The sequence below is a fragment of the Pipistrellus kuhlii genome, unplaced genomic scaffold (genome assembly GCF_014108245.1).
Source record: "Pipistrellus kuhlii isolate mPipKuh1 unplaced genomic scaffold, mPipKuh1.p scaffold_m20_p_9, whole genome shotgun sequence".
NCBI classification, from domain to species: Eukaryota; Metazoa; Chordata; class Mammalia; order Chiroptera; family Vespertilionidae; genus Pipistrellus; species Pipistrellus kuhlii.
In genome coordinates, this window is record NW_023425595.1 from 18,433,872 (window position 1) to 18,451,086 (window position 17,215).

At 37.0% G+C, this 17,215-nt stretch overlaps 1 protein-coding gene across 10 annotated transcripts in view; it reads right to left on the minus strand.

The window, feature by feature from the left end:
* The window catches only part of GAS2 (growth arrest specific 2), a 139,835-nt gene that overhangs the window by 40,974 nt on the left and 81,646 nt on the right, over positions 1–17,215 (minus strand). For all 10 annotated transcript variants that reach the window (XR_006740916.1, XM_045578030.1, XM_045578031.1 and 7 more), the window contains 2 exons: positions 10,005–10,146; positions 4,001–4,108 (listed from right to left, as the gene is read on the minus strand). Coding sequence is in view for 9 of the 10 variants with exons in the window: in XM_045578030.1 (XP_045433986.1) it covers positions 4,001–4,108; positions 10,005–10,146 (250 nt within the window). In the remaining variant the exon portion in view is untranslated. The remainder of the gene's footprint in view (positions 1–4,000; positions 4,109–10,004; positions 10,147–17,215) is intronic.

Sequence of the window (17,215 nt, forward strand, 5' to 3'; positions counted from 1 at the left end):
GACTGCTTGAAAGACTGGGTAGACACCAACTGACTGAATGAACAAATAAACAAAGTAAAATTCTTACTTCTCTTCTCCTCAAATAATACCAACTGGGCCTGAGACCCTTCTATTTACATTTTAAAGATTTATAACAGAGCTAAAGGGTAATATCCAACCTCTGTTACCTCAGTAATCAAGGAGGTTTAGGCATCACTGTCCAAATTCCAAAGTCACTGAAAAGAAACTGAAATATTTATATCTCAGAGAAAAGTGAATTTGTATCTGCACTACAGATACAAATTGACTGCATTTACCTTGTTTGTCTATCAGGTTGGTCAAAAACGGTGTTGCTCATTAGAAGATATAGAGCAAAAATATAGTTTTGAAAATTATTTTCTATAAGCTAGAAACAAGAGAATTCCCACTTGTGACAGGGGATTATCAGCATGAATGTCTAAAAGGGACAGTCAAAAACCTCAGAGAATTTCCCGTATACTATTGGATTTTTTGTATTTGATATAGATCAATTCTTCCCCTTGAAACTAAGACAAAGGCACATGAGCAAACATGCCTACATAAGCATATCGTTTCATCTAGACAATAGCACACTAGGTAGCCATGTAGGTGAAGGATCCATGCATACACTCTTTCTGGAAACCCACAGGTAAGACATATGTTTAGCAAAGTTATCCTCTGCAGAAAATGTCTTCTTGGCTCTATTTCTGTAATCTGCTGACATTCTTATATTTCTCATTCTTATTTGCTGTTAGTGTGTCTGTTTTAATGAATAAAGAGAAGATGTGTTCATATACATAATAATCATAAAACCGTATCTAAGTAAAGTGATTGGGTATTGTCAACAAACCTTGGAATTTTGTTAGGAATGAAATTGTTAAATCTAGAGTAAATGTGTTATATGAAGTCTTATTTAGATAATTTTGTATCTACTAATTCTAAGAGTTTTTTCCTGAGTCACTGTGTTGATAACTGCATTATCTTTATGTAAGAGCTAAGTCAGCAGTCTTAACAACAGCCTTAGAAGACAGGATTGTTCTTTGCATGGCCAGGATCATTATGGCCATATGAAGACCAGGACTGACAGAAAACTAGGGAATAAAAGCTAAGACACCATATAGATTTCATTGTATGTGTATTTTGTATAATAAAATGCACTAGTGCACCTACTTATGTCTTGTGTAGTAAATATGACCATATTTATCAGCCTCAAAAAAGATATGAAAAAACTTAAAATACGCCAATGTGAAAAACATTAGAAAATGCAGCACTCAGTGCAGCCATTGTGATGTGGTCATTTCCTAGTGTGGTGAGAATTTGACTACAGCCCAATTACTCCATGAGCCAAAAATGAAGAAAAGAGCAGCAATCATATGATCATTTGAAAACCAATTCCTCTGAGGGTTTGGGGTATTGTTTTTTAACAATAACTGCCAGTTCCTTGTAGTGCATTAGTGCAGAATAGCAATCAATTCAATATAGTCCCTGCCACAAATCAAAAGTACTAGCCAAAGCCTGTACTCATCACTAAGATGCTATTAGTTCCTGCGTCCAGTGAAGAGAAGGAAACAAGGAGAACATGTGCAATGAACAGTGCATATGGCTTGCCTTGAAAATTCAATTCCTAAACTCTAGTGACTGCGAGGTAAAAAGCCATGAGGGATAATCAAGAAACAACAGAGGAGTCTTTTTAGAATCACTTTCCTCAGGGTGGGTGAGAATAGACCCCTGGCAAGCCTAGGATAAGAATTTCAATATATATTCATAGGTAACTTCTTTTTTTGACAAATAGTTTTACTTTCTGGTTTAAGCAGTCATATAAATATTCCTTTTTAATAATTAAGATATAAAAAATAACAGATTAATTTTAAAGGGAAATCTGTTGTAAAAAAAAATAGCGCACTTTATATGTGGACAGTGCAAAATGAGAAAAAGTGAATTACTAAAATTGATTAAAACACCTGTCATAGTACAGTCAGTGAAAACCATGTCACAGTCCACTCCCTTATTGCAAGCTTACCTGGAACACTAGAAGCATGAAGCTGAATGTACACAGTATGTTCTGCTGTAACACACTGGTATTTAATTCAAATGTTATCACTAGGGAAGTTGATGCAATTTTTTTTCAATAAAGCAAATCCCAATTCCTCTATAAACAACACATGCACAGGTTTTACTAAAAGAAAACCACTTTCTGAAAAGAAAAATGGCACGCCAAAAATTTTCTTAAATATTAAATGCTATGTAAATTTATGTTATTCCTCAATACCGATATCAAAATTGTTGACAACTGACAAAATATAAAGACCAGACACAATAAACATGTAATAGCTATATACATATATGTATATATATTTTTGCCTACAGATATGAGGTTACAACAGAAGAAAAAGTATCTAATTTGTTAATTATGTGTTTGTCAACACTTCCATCATAAAAGGAAAAATTGTTTTACATGAGTTAAATGTTGTTTTGCTTCCAGGTTCAAGGACCTAATATTCTCAAGGAGCCTGATTCTCAATTGAGAAAGGTCAGCATAGTAAAATTTAAACACATCTTTGGAATGACTAAATCACTATTTTTAATGTACTAAAGGGAAATCAGGCAGCATGGCTAAAATAAACCTGTATATTATCCTTATAATAAGATACAAGAGAACAATAAGTGTTGATGGGGGCAACTACTTATCCTAGGGAGGGCCACTTTTCCAGATTTGTACCAAAACTCTAATACTAACCTATTCTATCCCCTTCATTGCTATTCCAAAATATCAATTTTTACCTAAAATCATTTTAAAAATACACACCAATAAACACTGACCTAAATTAGATTTAAAAATAACTGACTTTATTCTGAAGGCTAATTATGATCAAAACTTTTCTTCAAATACCATGAAGTAAAACCTCAAAAAATCTGTCACACAAATAAATTTCAGTCAAAAGTTGAAATTAAGAAAATATTGCACAGGCAAAATTTATATTGGGCCATCACTGTGAGTATTGTTCAGAGTATTCTTTGATGGTACTAGATATAGGCATTCAAATATTCTGCTCTACAAAATAAAGTAACAAGCAAGAAATTCATAACTTGTTCAAAAGAAAAGAGACTATAGTTCATTTGATTCCTAACTGCTGTTATTTAGATAATTACTAAAAACTATGGTGGAAAAATATTTATACTTATCAATTCTAGGCTACATTTTCCATTTTCTTATTTCTCAGAAGAAGAATGAATTCTTAGTCTTAAGAAAAGTCTTATTTTGACTTATTTTCTTGATTATTTCCAAAACAGATCACAAGTGAAAGGCCTGAAATGTGATTTTATTGAGCCCCTAATTACGACCTAATCAGATTTCTAATTAGGACAATTGTAAAATGGAGATCACCAAATCCTTCACTGGCATAGGTCCACCTTTCTTTATTCACCCAGAAAACTAAGGAAGAAATGGCAGTCACTATCTAGCCAGGCCATTGCAATGAGCTTTCATTCCCCTCACCCTGGTTCATAATCTGAATTTCTTCTAAAACCATGTTCAAATAATTTGAAAGTTGCCAGGACCAATAGGATGATATTCCTGAAGTGGAGATATGAAAGATCAGGGCAGAATGTTGATTTCTATTTCCCATTGAGTGCGTGTGTGTGTGTGTGTGTGTGTGTGTGTGTGTGTAGGGAGCGGGGTGGGAGTGGTTCTTTTGAAACTAGATGTATAAACAAAAAAGAATTTGTTGTTTTTTCTTTTCCTCGTTCTATTTGATCTCTATGGTGTATTCAGTGCGCATGTTTGGGTATATGTAAAAAGAAAGAGATAGTTCTATTTATTTAGCCCTCAGCAGTAATTATGTATGATACGTTTTTAAATGTTCATACCTTATATCTTCAAGTCCAACTGAAACCACCTGAGGGGAACTCTTTGCTTAGATACTGGACATACTTTCCTGTAACCCCACTCAAGTCCTGAAAGTTTCATAAAGGACAAGATATCACGTGAGAAATAAAACTTTACCCTAATGAAGAGGATCTTTTCTCCCACTCGGTATCTTCCTTGAGAGAGCCTCTCCACGCAGAATTTGTTTGGGCATTTGCAAGGAGGATCCTCAGAAATCCTTTTCACCTGAAACAGAAGAGTAGGCAAGTTCATTCTCCTTCATCAGGTCCCACTTAGAGTAATCTGTTCTGTGGGTTCAAAGGCCCCTGGTCCAGGACTGCTTTTAAATGTGTTCAATATCTGTGAACATAAAATGAGCAGTTGAGTCCTAACTGTGGGAAGGTCAGGCCTGGAAGGCATTTTCTGAAGGCCAATGACTGCACTAAGGCATGAGCTGGGCGATGACAAAGAAACGATGCCGGAGGATAACAACAAGCAAATCAACTTGCAGCGTAAGAATGAATCTGGGTATTCTCATTGTGAGAGAATGAAGAAGATCATATATGTTGGGCTGCCAAGATAAATACTTGAAAACTAGAATAGAACATCTGTCAAAATTGTATGGTCCTTTATTATTGATATAATTTAACAATATGAATTTTACCCACTTCAAGATAAAGAGAATGAAATATATTGTTGTTTTTATGAGACTACTGGTGACCTGATGCACAAAATTTGTGCATATTAAAAGGGAATTAATTAGAGGAAATATTTTAATATTGCTATTTGCCCTTTCTTTATAATAGAAGGAAATTAGTAAATGTATATGAAAATCTCCTTCCTGTCAGGGAATGCCCCCTCACCTTCCCCCACCATCACCACCCTCCCCATCCCCCTACCCCTGACCTAGAGTCAAGTCCCCGCATGAATATCAGAATTTACTTTGATTTTATCTATCTCCCTATTCTGAAAAAAATACCTAATCTAAATGATATGTGCACAATGCCTATAAGTAGTTGTGACTATTAGAAGGCAATGTATATAAACCATGACTTTAGGGATGAAGTTTATATTTATGTTTTTCCTAATTGGGAACCTGTCATGCTGTGTCTCATAACTGCCCTCTCTTCCACTCACCAACTAAACAACCCAAAACAACAATTTCCTGTGTTTTGAGTCACAGACCTAAACAACATGCACCCTGCAATTGAGAAGCTAGACTGAATAAATTTAGTTTCTGAAGAACTGCCTTGGTCTCTCCCACTTAAGTTCTTTCTTCCACAAAGATATGGTTTCTAGAGTTTTGTCACCAAAGATAGTCAATCATTGCTTCAAATAAAGCAACACCTGACTTCAATCAGCCTTCTATTTAACAAAACCTGTGGAAAGAGTGACACAGGAATTCACTTGTGTGTTGGTGTACAGAACTTACTCAGCTCGGTTTAAGATTGAGAGATTACAGAAAGTATGGAAGCTTAATAACTAGAGAGAAAGCTAGAAATAAGTGGAGAAATCCTGAAGAAAACTTATCTATGCAATTATGCCTCAGTGAAGACCTATAGAGAAAAACTGATACTATAGCTGAGGAAGAGGGAACCAACATTGAGATACATATTTTCATCTGTCCTGTCTAGAATTCCTAATTTATAAACATATAATTATAAACCAACATATAAACCTATAGTTCTTAATACTTATTCTTACCATATCAAATCATATATCAGATATTGGTTAACCTTAATTTCTCTTTGCTGGATTGTGAGTTATTGAAGGGTTAAGATTGTATTTTCTTATAATTTTAAATCCTTTAAATAAAGCAAAATCCCTTACTGGCATATACTATGTGTTCAATAAATGCATATTGAGTAACTAAATGAACGGATAAATAAAAACATGAGCCTATATGGGACACGGGGTGGGGTGGGGGTGGGGGAAGGTGGTTGGGGGGGAGTGCCACAGATTAAAATTGGATTCAAAGAATGCCACAAATGACTTTCATTGAAAAATGAAAAACAAACTGTTAAGGTCATTAAGTTAGTGATTAGGTCTGTGTATTTGAGTACTGAATTTTTTCTATTATATGATACTTGGCCCATAGATACATCCACCCACTCCCACAGTATTAACAGAATTCTGTATCTAGAGACATTTTTTAATGGAAATTCTTAAACAAGATGGTGATGATAGAATAAGTCAGCATCATGAAAGCATGTGGCCCACACTTTAGGAGAACACTGCTTGGCTCAGCTTTCCTGCCACACAGTCATTGAACAAAGGGTAAACTGGTGCTCAAGTTGTTCTTCTGCTAAAAGAAAGAAAGAAGAAAGAAAGAAAGAAAAGAAAAGAAAGAAAGAAAGAAAGAAAGAAAGAAAGAAAGAAAGAAAGAAAGAAAGAAAGAAAGAAAGGAGGAAGGAAGGAAGGAAGGAAGGAAGGAAGGAAGGAAGGAAGGAAGGAAGGAAGGAAGGAAGGAAGGAAGGAAGGAAGGAAGGAAGGAAGGAAGAAAGAAAGAAAGAAAGAAAGAAAGAAAGAAAGAAAGAAAGAAAGAAAGAAAGAAAGAAAGAAAGGAAGGAAGGAAGGAAGGAAGGAAGGAAGGAAGAAAGAAAGATAAATCTCAAGTCTGGGTAAAAGTGTTTCATCTTGTAGTGTTCTTAGACAAAACACAGAAATGGTGGGGATCAAATGAAGTGAAATACAAAATGCATTTTCTCAAGTGGCCCACCTTCTCTCAGTCTCTTCCAAGCTTTGAAAACAGGCTTGTTTTTTTAAAGAAAATCAAGGGCTTTTTTGTATTGTAGTTGTGTGAGAGGTGGAGGCAGAAATGGAAGAGACAAGGCCAGACCGCAGGATAGTGGAAATAGATTGTTAAGTAAACAGTGACTGATGACATCTGCGCGTCTTACGTTACCTCGGGATAAGCCAGGCTGGCAGGTGTTCCGCTTTGGCCCAGGAACCCAGCCAGTATTCTGCTGAATTGGGATTTCAAGAGGAGCCTTGATTGCTCAGAATTATGTTATCTCTCATCCCCAGACTGAGGAAGTTGATGGAGGAGAGGAAGAAAATAAGAATGGTTTCTTAGAACTGGATTCAACTCATTGTGTGGGAACCAGCTCACCGTGAGGGAGTGCAAAGAGAACTGAACCCGACCCCACCACTTTATCGCACCTGAATCGCTCTATCAGGAGCTCGGGAGAATAAATGAATCTGAATGGACACCACTGTGTATTCTTTGATGATATCTTGATTAAAGAAGGTAGGGTGTATTATCCACATAAAAGGTCACCTTTTTTTTTTCTTCTACCAATTTCCCACAATTCCCCTAAGCAGCAAACAAATAAATATGAGGAAATATTGACAGTTTCAAAACTGACAGTTCCTGTTGAAATTGTTCACAGGAATATGATATCTTAACACAGGTCTGCTTTTCTTACTCTTCCCTTTCTTTTTCTTTTCTCTTTTTCCCCCTCCTTGTTCTTTTATTCCCCCTCTTTCTTCTCTTTCTTCTTTTTTTAATTTTCTGATACAAGTAGTAATTTTGTCAGAGCAGAAATAGACAGCATTTTTAACTGAACACAGGAACTTGACAAGCAATCTCTATTTCACACCCCCATTCTAAAATACAAACTGAGGTTCATGAATTTCAACTTTCAACTGCTATCTATGCTTCACATGCAGTGAAGCAACTGCCATAGGATCTATTTAATTTTCATATTTGACATTCGAATCTCTGGTTTACATCATTAGTGAGGCTCAAATTATGTTTCTCTCTGTTCTACTGACCCTGGAATAAAATGCCTTGCTGAAAAACTATCACTTAAACAGAATGCAAACATTGCAAGGCAATTCAGCAACCGAGTATGAAGGAGAGACTATAAGAAACTTCCATGGACAAATAATTTGGAAAATTTCCAATAAAACAAGATCTTATGGAACTCACTAGTGCCTTTACTATACCACAGTGCATTGCCACACTCTACCCAGGAAATACAGTAAGCTGTGTTTCTCAAACCAACCTAACCATGGAATTATTTTTATCTGCTCTCCCCTGCTGACCTGATCGCCCCTAACCACCTCTGCCTCAGCCCCGCCACTGCCACCTTGGCTTTATTTGGAAGGACATTCGGAAGACATCTGGTCTAATTAGCATAATTTCCTTTTATTAGTATATGTATATATGTATATATGTATATATACGGATATGTGTGTGTATATATATATATATATATATATATATGTATGTGTGTGTGTTTGTGTTTGTGTATGCGTGTGTGTGTGTGTGTGTGTGTGTGTATCCATCCTCAGGTGAGAATAAAAAATGTCCTTGCCTATTCTTTAATTCCTGAATGGACTGAACAGTAGAAAACTAAATTAAACTGTTATTAGCTGAGATACTATAACAGGCTAAGTTTAAGTCTGCTGCACTTAGCAGAAATGGGAATTCTCAATTTGTCAGTAATAGTTAAGTTTCCGCTCATCCAAACCTGCAGTGCAAGATAGCATGCCATGTGGAGGAAAGCGAACGATGGGAAACAGTGTTTCTGCACTGTGTAGTGCCAGTCAGCCACAGTCCCAGACTCTTCAGCTCAGACCCTGGAGAAGGAAACCCTCAGCGATGGGTCTGCAGTCCTTGTCAGTTCTGTCTACTCCTTAGAATGGGCACTATGGCTGCTGCTAGTTTCCCAGGACTCTCCCCATGTATTGGAGATATACTTCACTCCAGCAGCTCTGAATGATGTTACTATTTTCTATAAAACAAATAAGCATTTTTTTTTTACAGTTGTACCCAAAACACATGTTCTGGATGGTAAAGATATACAATCAAACACACTACTTATCACCAAGAACTACTTAACAGGCAACAGAACTTGCCAGAGAATTTTAATTCATTCCTTCCACTATGACACCCCCAGATGTTTTCTGTGATTATGAGGGTAGAAAGATAATAGTTGCTAATCTGCCAAAGACTGTGACTCAAGGACTCTGCTAAGTAGAGGGATGGGGACCTCAGAGATAGACAAAATTGGGTTGGAATCTGAACTCCTTTCCTTTCCTCAGGAGGTGACTCAACTTATATTTGTGTTTTCTTGGTAAGAAACTTGCATTACAGATACTGAGAGCACTCAGAAAACAATGCTAGACCCTGGGCCTCAACAGGCAGTCAGTAAAGAGCAGTTATCTTCTCTGTGGTGTTTGCTTTCCCTCTTTAGCAATCCTCCAGATCTCATGCCTCAGGCTTCTTACCTGTGAAATGAGGAGCCATAAGCCAATAGCAACATCCTTAAGTGTTTTCAAAGTCAACTTTGAAGGAGCTAATCTATTGTCCTAAATTGTTAGATACTATTCAGCAGAATTAAGTGACAATTCATTTTAAATGACTGGTTCAGTTTTGACCTCAAAATGAACTGTAGAAGTACAGAGTTTTTCACAGAGTTTTAAAACGAATTTGAATGAAATTGAAATAGATATAGGTTAGACTGGTAAGAGATTGGTAGAACGATTTGACCCAGTAATCCCACTTCTAGGAATATATCCCAAGAAATCAGTAACATCAATCAGAAAGGATATATGCACCCCTGTGTTCATAGCAGCACAATTTACAATAGCTAATATTTGGAAACAGCCTAAGTGCCTTCAGCAGATGAGTGGATTAAAATATGGAATACTATGCTGCTGTAAAAAAAAAAAAAAAAGGAATTCTTACCATTTGCAACAGCATGGATGGACCTGGAGAACATTATGCTAAGCAAAATAAGCCAGTCAGAGAAAGATAAATATCACATGGTCTTACTCATTTGTGAAATATAATGAGCAACATAAATTGATGAAAAAAAAATAGATTCAGAGAACAGAAGCATCAAACAGATGGTCTAACTTCAGAGGGAATGCAGGGAGCAGAGGGGAGGGAAGGAGACCAATGGAAGGATCTGTATGCATGCATATAAGTATAACCAATGGACACAGACAGTAGGGGGTGGGTGCATATTCTGGAGGTGGGAATTGCTAGGAAGAGTTCAATAGGAGAAATTAGAGACATATGTAATACTTTAAACAATAAAGAATTAAAATTAAAAAATAAAATGAAACAGAATAAGTTTTGAAATTCAAAAAAGACAAAGTAGTAAGAAGTCTGACCAGTTTTACTTACTGCATCATCCAGTAAGTTTCCTGTACTCTTTTTTCCAGAGGACTTTGATGAAGGAGAAGGTGAAGGAGAAGGGGCAGAAAGTGTTTCTTCTTGTTCAATCTCTTTTTCCAATTTTATCAAACCAGGAGGCTCCACACCATACCTTTTAAAAGATACAAGATCAATGTAGATAAATAACTTCCAATGATACTTATCATCTATAATAATAAGAGGGTAATATGCTAATTAGACTGAACATCATTCTGGATGTCCTTCCTGATGAAGCTGGTGCTAGAGGGAAGCCAGCCAAGGTCCCAGGTGCCTGTGGGCAGCCAGAGTAGAGAAGCAGCCAGGGTCCCACGTGCAGGAGGGAAGCTGGTGCCGGCAGCTGTGGGAAGAAAAGCCTACTCTTGCACAAATTTTTGTGCATCGGGCCTCTAGTGTGTTATATTTGAGTATGAAGATTACAGGAGCAAACTGGTAAATTTTTTAAAACAACTTTTCCTGGCATAGAATGGTTCTTAAATAGCATCCTTTTAATCAAGGGGAAATGTATCTGCTGAGTGTGAGTGTGTGTGTGTGTGTGTGTGTGTGTGTACATATATGAATCAACACATAACAAATAGCATGCTATGATTACATAAAATACTACATGTAATGCATTAATAAGTCAATAATACAACCAACCATGTAATATTTAGTATTTCACTTTCATATTTACTAGGAAATGATATAAGTGATATAATTGAACTCCTATTTTGGACACAAGCTTGTTAAAGATGGAAATAAATTCAGTCATAGCCACATTTAAAAACAACAACCCCCCCACAAATAATTGATTTAACAGAAAATGATTTAATTGAAAAGAATTTCTCTGTATTAATTGTACACCTCTTATGGGGCCCAGGAACAAAGGACTATGTGTTATACAGGTTATTCTCTTAAAAACAATATAATGAAAGCATGTCTAGTGTTACTAGGAAAGAAAATGAACAGAGAAGAAAGAAAAACAATCTAGAGTAATATGTTAAAATTGTGCGTTGTAAAGTATAAATGCCATAGAAGTTTTTAAAACATAGATGTAGTTGTTATTAACATTCTTATCTCCCATAATCACATTTTTCTCAGGCTAAACTAAAAATTGATTTTCTTTCTTAGGTGTACATCCATTGTACCCAGGTGGAGGAGGCCAAAGAAAACTCCAGAAATTAAGAGTTTAGAAGGGCCTCTGGGACCACCTATTACACACTTCCCTTGTCCAGCTAAGAGCATAGACCCAGAGAAGGTTCAGAACCAAGTAGGAGCTGCACAAAGATGCAAAGCCAGGTTCTCTGATTGCAGGACTGAAGCCAATTTTCTCTTGCTATTAAGCAGGTGATTGTGAGTTAGAAAGAAGACGAAAAAGTCATAGGTCATGAATAATCTACCACGTAAATAATCTATAGATAGAGAATAACTATGTTGGTGGTATATCTAGTATCTTGGAGTTGTACATTAAAACAGCACTAAATGGAAAGGCTTAGATTACTGACTACTAACCTGTTCTAATGGCCTGTTATTTTAACTGACATCATGCATGTGTTCAGTAGACATTCCCAAGGGGAAGTAATTTCCTCACACTTGATGTTTTGTTCTTGTAGAGAGTGTTTGATTCATTTAATTTCTGGTCTCTCTCTACTCCATTATTCTCTCCTCTCCAACAACATAAAAGGATTTATCAAATTGGTAAGACTAAGCATGCCTGAGACTAGCGCATAACAACATTAGCATGAAAGTGCAAAAGAGACATTGGAAGGTCAATGGACCTTGATCTCAGCAGGGCTGGTATCAGCACAAGATTGCTCCCTCTGTGACTGTGATGACTGAAGGTGATTTCCTATCCCAGTGGTCTGCAAATTATGGCTCCTGAGTCACATGCGGCTCTTTGGCCCCTTGAGTGTGGCTCTTCCACAAAATGCTACGTGCAGGCGCACATGTACAGTGAGATTGAAACTTTGTGGACCATGCGCAGAAGTGTTTTCAGCTCTCAAAAGAAATTTCAATCATTCTACCTTGACTGTTGACTAATGAGTTTGCCAACCACTGTCCTAACCTGATCATCTTTACATTGTTTACTCAACTTTACTGACTTTTGATTCTATCTGCTCTGCCTGCATGCATTGCTAAGGAGCACATGTGTAACACACTGAATAAAAAGCAGGTAGGACCCAAACTCATGGGTCTTCTTCTCAATGGAGATTCCGCCTGGCCCTCCATGCCTTTAAAATTCATTTTTCTTGTATGGGGTCTTCATTGTGCTTTGGCCCTCCTACAGGTTATCCTGAACCCACCGTGCAGGTCGCGGCATAAGAATAAACTGAGCATGCTTGACTCACTTTCCCCTTCTTCATCTGGAAAAGAAACTGCCCACAGGAGGATCTCTACAAGAACCTCCATCCTGATTCATCCTTGCCTGTAATTAGGTGGCAAACTGGCCCAATTCTGCAGTTCCGTTACAGACAATAAACATGTCTGTTAGCTCTTAACAGCAACAAAGATGATGTTTGATGTTCTATCTGCCACTCCTTTATTTTCTAATATTTTCAGAATTTAGATGGTAAGGATGGGTGGTATATATCAGGTGCCCTTTGAGAGGTGGAAAACATTAGAATTCAGTACAAAACAGTTTAAGCTAGCATAACTCAAATGAACAAATGCTGCTTTGAGAACTGCCTCTATGGATGAAGTAATTTTTAGTTATTGGCTAAAAGACCTAGCCACCACTTTTAACCTTTTAATCATATTAGCCACATACTGGGCCATGAGTTAAGACATGTGCAAACTCTCTAACAGCAGAAACCACTCTCTGATTCATAGCATCACCAGCAGTTAGCATGGATCCTGGAACATAGTAGGTACTTAATACTATAAAAAAAAAAATCCTGTATTCTCATATAATGATAACTTGGAGTTTCAATTATGTATTTGGTTTCATTGTTTGGGGTCTTTAAATGCATACCACTTTAATAAAGCATGCCAATATTAAACATACATAAATGCTTTACAAAAAAAAATGTTCTAGGTGACTTTAACCCCTGTCCAAAATGAGAATACTTTTTTTTAAAAAAAACTTTGTAATGATTATTACTTATACTAAACTCAACCTAGCATTTCATTTCCATTAGTAAGTACCAACAATACTCATACGGAGATTTGTGCATCATTATTCCCTAAGGTAGACTTGAGCTAACTGTGTCATGAACCTCCTCTTTAAATGTAGCAGATCTCTTAACCTCTAGGAGTCTGCTTTCTACCAGGAAAGCAGAGATGAGAATGGCCTGCCCTAGAGGTCTGATGTAGCAGTGCAGGGAGGGAGGGACAATGTGGGGAAAGCAACTGCTATGGAACATAGGCATGTGTCTGTCACATACATTATTACTGAGCCTCACCTTTATTTTAATATAAAATGGACATTCTAATCCATGTTTTTGAATATTATTAGGACGAAATAAAACAGTATCCATTACACTGGTAGCGCAGCTTCTGACACATCAGAACCTCTGAGATTGCTGTTAATTGAAGTTTCAAATGTTACACAACCAAAAAACTGCAGCACTAATGTACTTTTGCCAGTTTTTACTTTTAAAGTCTATTATACCATCAAATTAAATAATATAACGGCATCATAATTAATATGTGAAGTAGTATTATAATATTAAGATTGTTTATATTGCTCTAGCCAGCTGAACAGTCAATATCACTGAGCTTAGTGGATAGAGAATAGACCTGTAAACTAAAGGGTCCCGAGTTCAATTATGGACAAGGCCACATGCCTGGGATGCAAGCTTGATCCCCAGTAGGGGGCATGCAGGAGGCAGCCAATCAATGAGTCTCTCTTATCATTGATGTTTCTATATCTCTCTCTCCCTTCCTCTCTAAAATCAATAAAGAAATATATTTTTTAAAAAGATTATTTATATTACTATTGTTTGTATCCTATACAAAAAAATACAAAAAACAAACAAACAAAAAATCTTACTATAGGCTTTCTTTACATTGATTTCGCTACAATTGTGGAACAGCAGAAATATCTCAGTGCTGGGGTGGAGCAGACCAAGTTATAAATTCAGTGTTGCTCCTAGCTGGCTGCATGACCTTTAGCAGGCAACCCATTCTTCATCTCCCTAGGTTTCTTTGAATTCCTGGTTCCATCAAGGTATAAAAAATTATGTTTAACGTTCTTCAGAAAATAACATAAACTGAGCAGTGAACGTAGAGAAATTTAAAACACTAGGAGTCACAGCCAATTAAAAGTCAATACTGAGTGAAAAACCTCGCATGTGAAAGTAGAAGGCAGGCCAATTGGAAAATATGATTTCATTTGTAATCGTAGGTGGATTCATGCCACCTTTCAGGAACAGGTTGCCTAACTTTTTCTGCTTCTTTTTTCCCCCCCACAAAGTAAATTAATACCTTATGAGAGTGACAGGAGGTTCTACTCCACATCTGATACAAAGTGGACTTAGTTTGAATGAAGTTGGTCACAGTCACACACAGAACCTTGCCCTGGAGAGCTAACTGTCTGGATCCAGGAAGGCTGCAAATTAGCTACACTGCTGAACACAGAAAAACCAGCACTAAGCCCCAAATCTCTGCTTATGTTGGCTTTTGGCTACTTCAGGCTGCCTCCAGTACAGCCAACCAGTCCAGAAATGCACACTTAAATACGATCCTCTGGCTTCCTGTCTGCCTGGAGATGTCAGCAGGCTGTAAGTCATGAAATTCCCCCTAGGTTGGGGGCCCACACCTGCAAGCCAACTTAGACAACAAATAAGTCTTTTTTTTTCTGCGCTCCAAAAGGCCACTTCGTTATGATTTCCATGATTAACTCTATACCGCTTCACGTTTCTATTTTTGTCTATGAGGTCTTCACAAGTTTATACTGGTTTCTGCTTTTTTCCAAGGACAAGATCTTAGAGCTTTGGGGGAGAGGAGGCTGCTGCAGCTCCCAGGGTCTAACTAAAACCAGAATGGTGAGTCCCTAAAACAGAGGTTCTCAGCCTTCCTAACGCCGCGACCCTTTAGTACAGTTCCTCATGTTGTGGTGACCCCAACCATTAAATTATTTTCGTTGCTCCTTCATAACTGTAATTTTGCTACTGTTAATGAATCGTAATGTAAACATCTGTGTTTTTAGATGGTCTTAAGCTCTACAGCAGCGGTTCTCAACCTGTGGTTCATTAGGATTCATTAACAGTAGCAAAATTACAGTTATGAAGGAGCAACGAAAATAATTTAATGGTTGGGGGCCACCACAACACGAGGAACTGTATTAAAGGGTCGCGGTGATAAGAAGGTTGAGAACCACTGCCCTAAAACCAAATCCTCACATCTGTATATCTCAGGGATAAGAAACTAGGATGAATACTGAAAGGCCAATACATTTTTTCCCCCATTAAAGAATATTACAAAGTGCTACGGAAGGGTCTTATGGTTGATGACTTCATGGTGAGATTTTATACATGGACTTCGTTTTTCAGGCATGTGGCACAACTTTTGAGATTGTTCTAGATCAGTGTTTCCCAAACTTTTGACATATGTGTACCCCTTCTATAATTTTCGTAACGCTGAGTACCCCTCGTACTCATGAGAATGTGGAATTAAGTGCAGCTAAGCATGGTGCAGTGCATATCCCCACCAAACTCCGGTGCAACGCGTACCCCCACCAAACTCTTCCCGAACCCCAGGGGGTACGCGTACCACACTTTGGGAAACACTGTCTGAGTCCTGAGTGAGAACATTTACTCAAACTATTTACTATAGTTTTCAAACAAAAGACACGTGGCCAAATTCACTAGAGTTAGAGGGACAAATTTTAAAACCTCCCATACCCTTTTTTTTATATATATATTTTTATTGATTTCAGATAAAAAGGGAGAGGAAGAGACAAAAACATCAATGATAAGAATCATTGATTGGCTGCCTTCTGCTTGCCCCCCATTGGGGATAGAGCTTACAACTCAGCATGTGCCCTTGACCACATGAACTTGGGACCCTCTAACTTGGGACGCTCTAACCACTGAACAACTGGCGATAGCCTCTTTTGAAAGCTTATAACAGTTTACAGATTCCTGATAGTTTTTGCCCCATTTTTATTCTGTCATAAAGGAATTTAAATATAAAGTTAGATTAGAAAGGAAATTTCACCCATGTGAAAACATGATATTTTTAGTAGTTAGAGAGAAGTGCTTTAAATAGGATGAATTAATTAATGTCTTGTAAACTAATATTTTTATTTTAAGAAATATTTTGATTGGCCATAGGTTGAAATAGAAGACAAATATATTTTAAAGTTGTTTTTTTTGTTTGTTTGTTTTTTTCATAGAAGCATGGAACAGAATGTCAAATCTCAGGGGGAAAGTAAAGATTGGTGGGCAAGTGGGAAGAGATCAACCAAAGAACTTATATTCACATATGCATAACCCATGGACACTGACAGTAGGGTGGTAAAGGCCTGGGGCAGAGGGTGGGTGTAAGCTATAAAGAGTCAATGGGAAACAAAAAGGGACATATGCAATATTTTCAACAACAAAGATTTAAAAAATAAAATAAATAAGGTATATTTCTTTTCAGTGGTCATAAATGTTCAAAATCAAGGAAATTCTCAAAAATATAAAAAGCTCCATTATGAGGTTGATGACTGATTATGGTCCCAAACCAAAATATCATGTGTTTTTGTAAAGCTGATTTTTACTATTATTGTAAAGCTTATGTTAATTCTGCAGTCTGTAGAAAAAAGTTATATTCATAGTAACTTTTTTTTAAGGAACAAATATCAAAATACTGTCATTAAAAAGATCTGTGAGGTTTTATTGACCTCCCTTTGCTGAGTGTTTTCTTTTTCAGAAAGCAAGCATGCATATTTTACACCCAGAAACTGACATGGTTTCTGAAACGTTAATGGAGGGATTTCTCTCTCCAGTGATGGTAACTCTATTTGATTGAAAATAAAAGGAAGTTTTACCCATGAGAACAAAAGTAAGTGGTCTCATCCTCCCATCTCAGAGTTCTGAGAAGCCCACAGCTCTCCCAGGAGCTTCGCTGAATGATCCCACACAGCAGAAAACCAGAAACATTTGCAAATCATATGCAAAGAGATGTTGATGCTTTTAAGATGACATTTATGTAACTTGAGAAGGAAATGTTTAGAATCAAATACAAAAAAGTGTCCCCTACCAGTGATAAAATAAAAA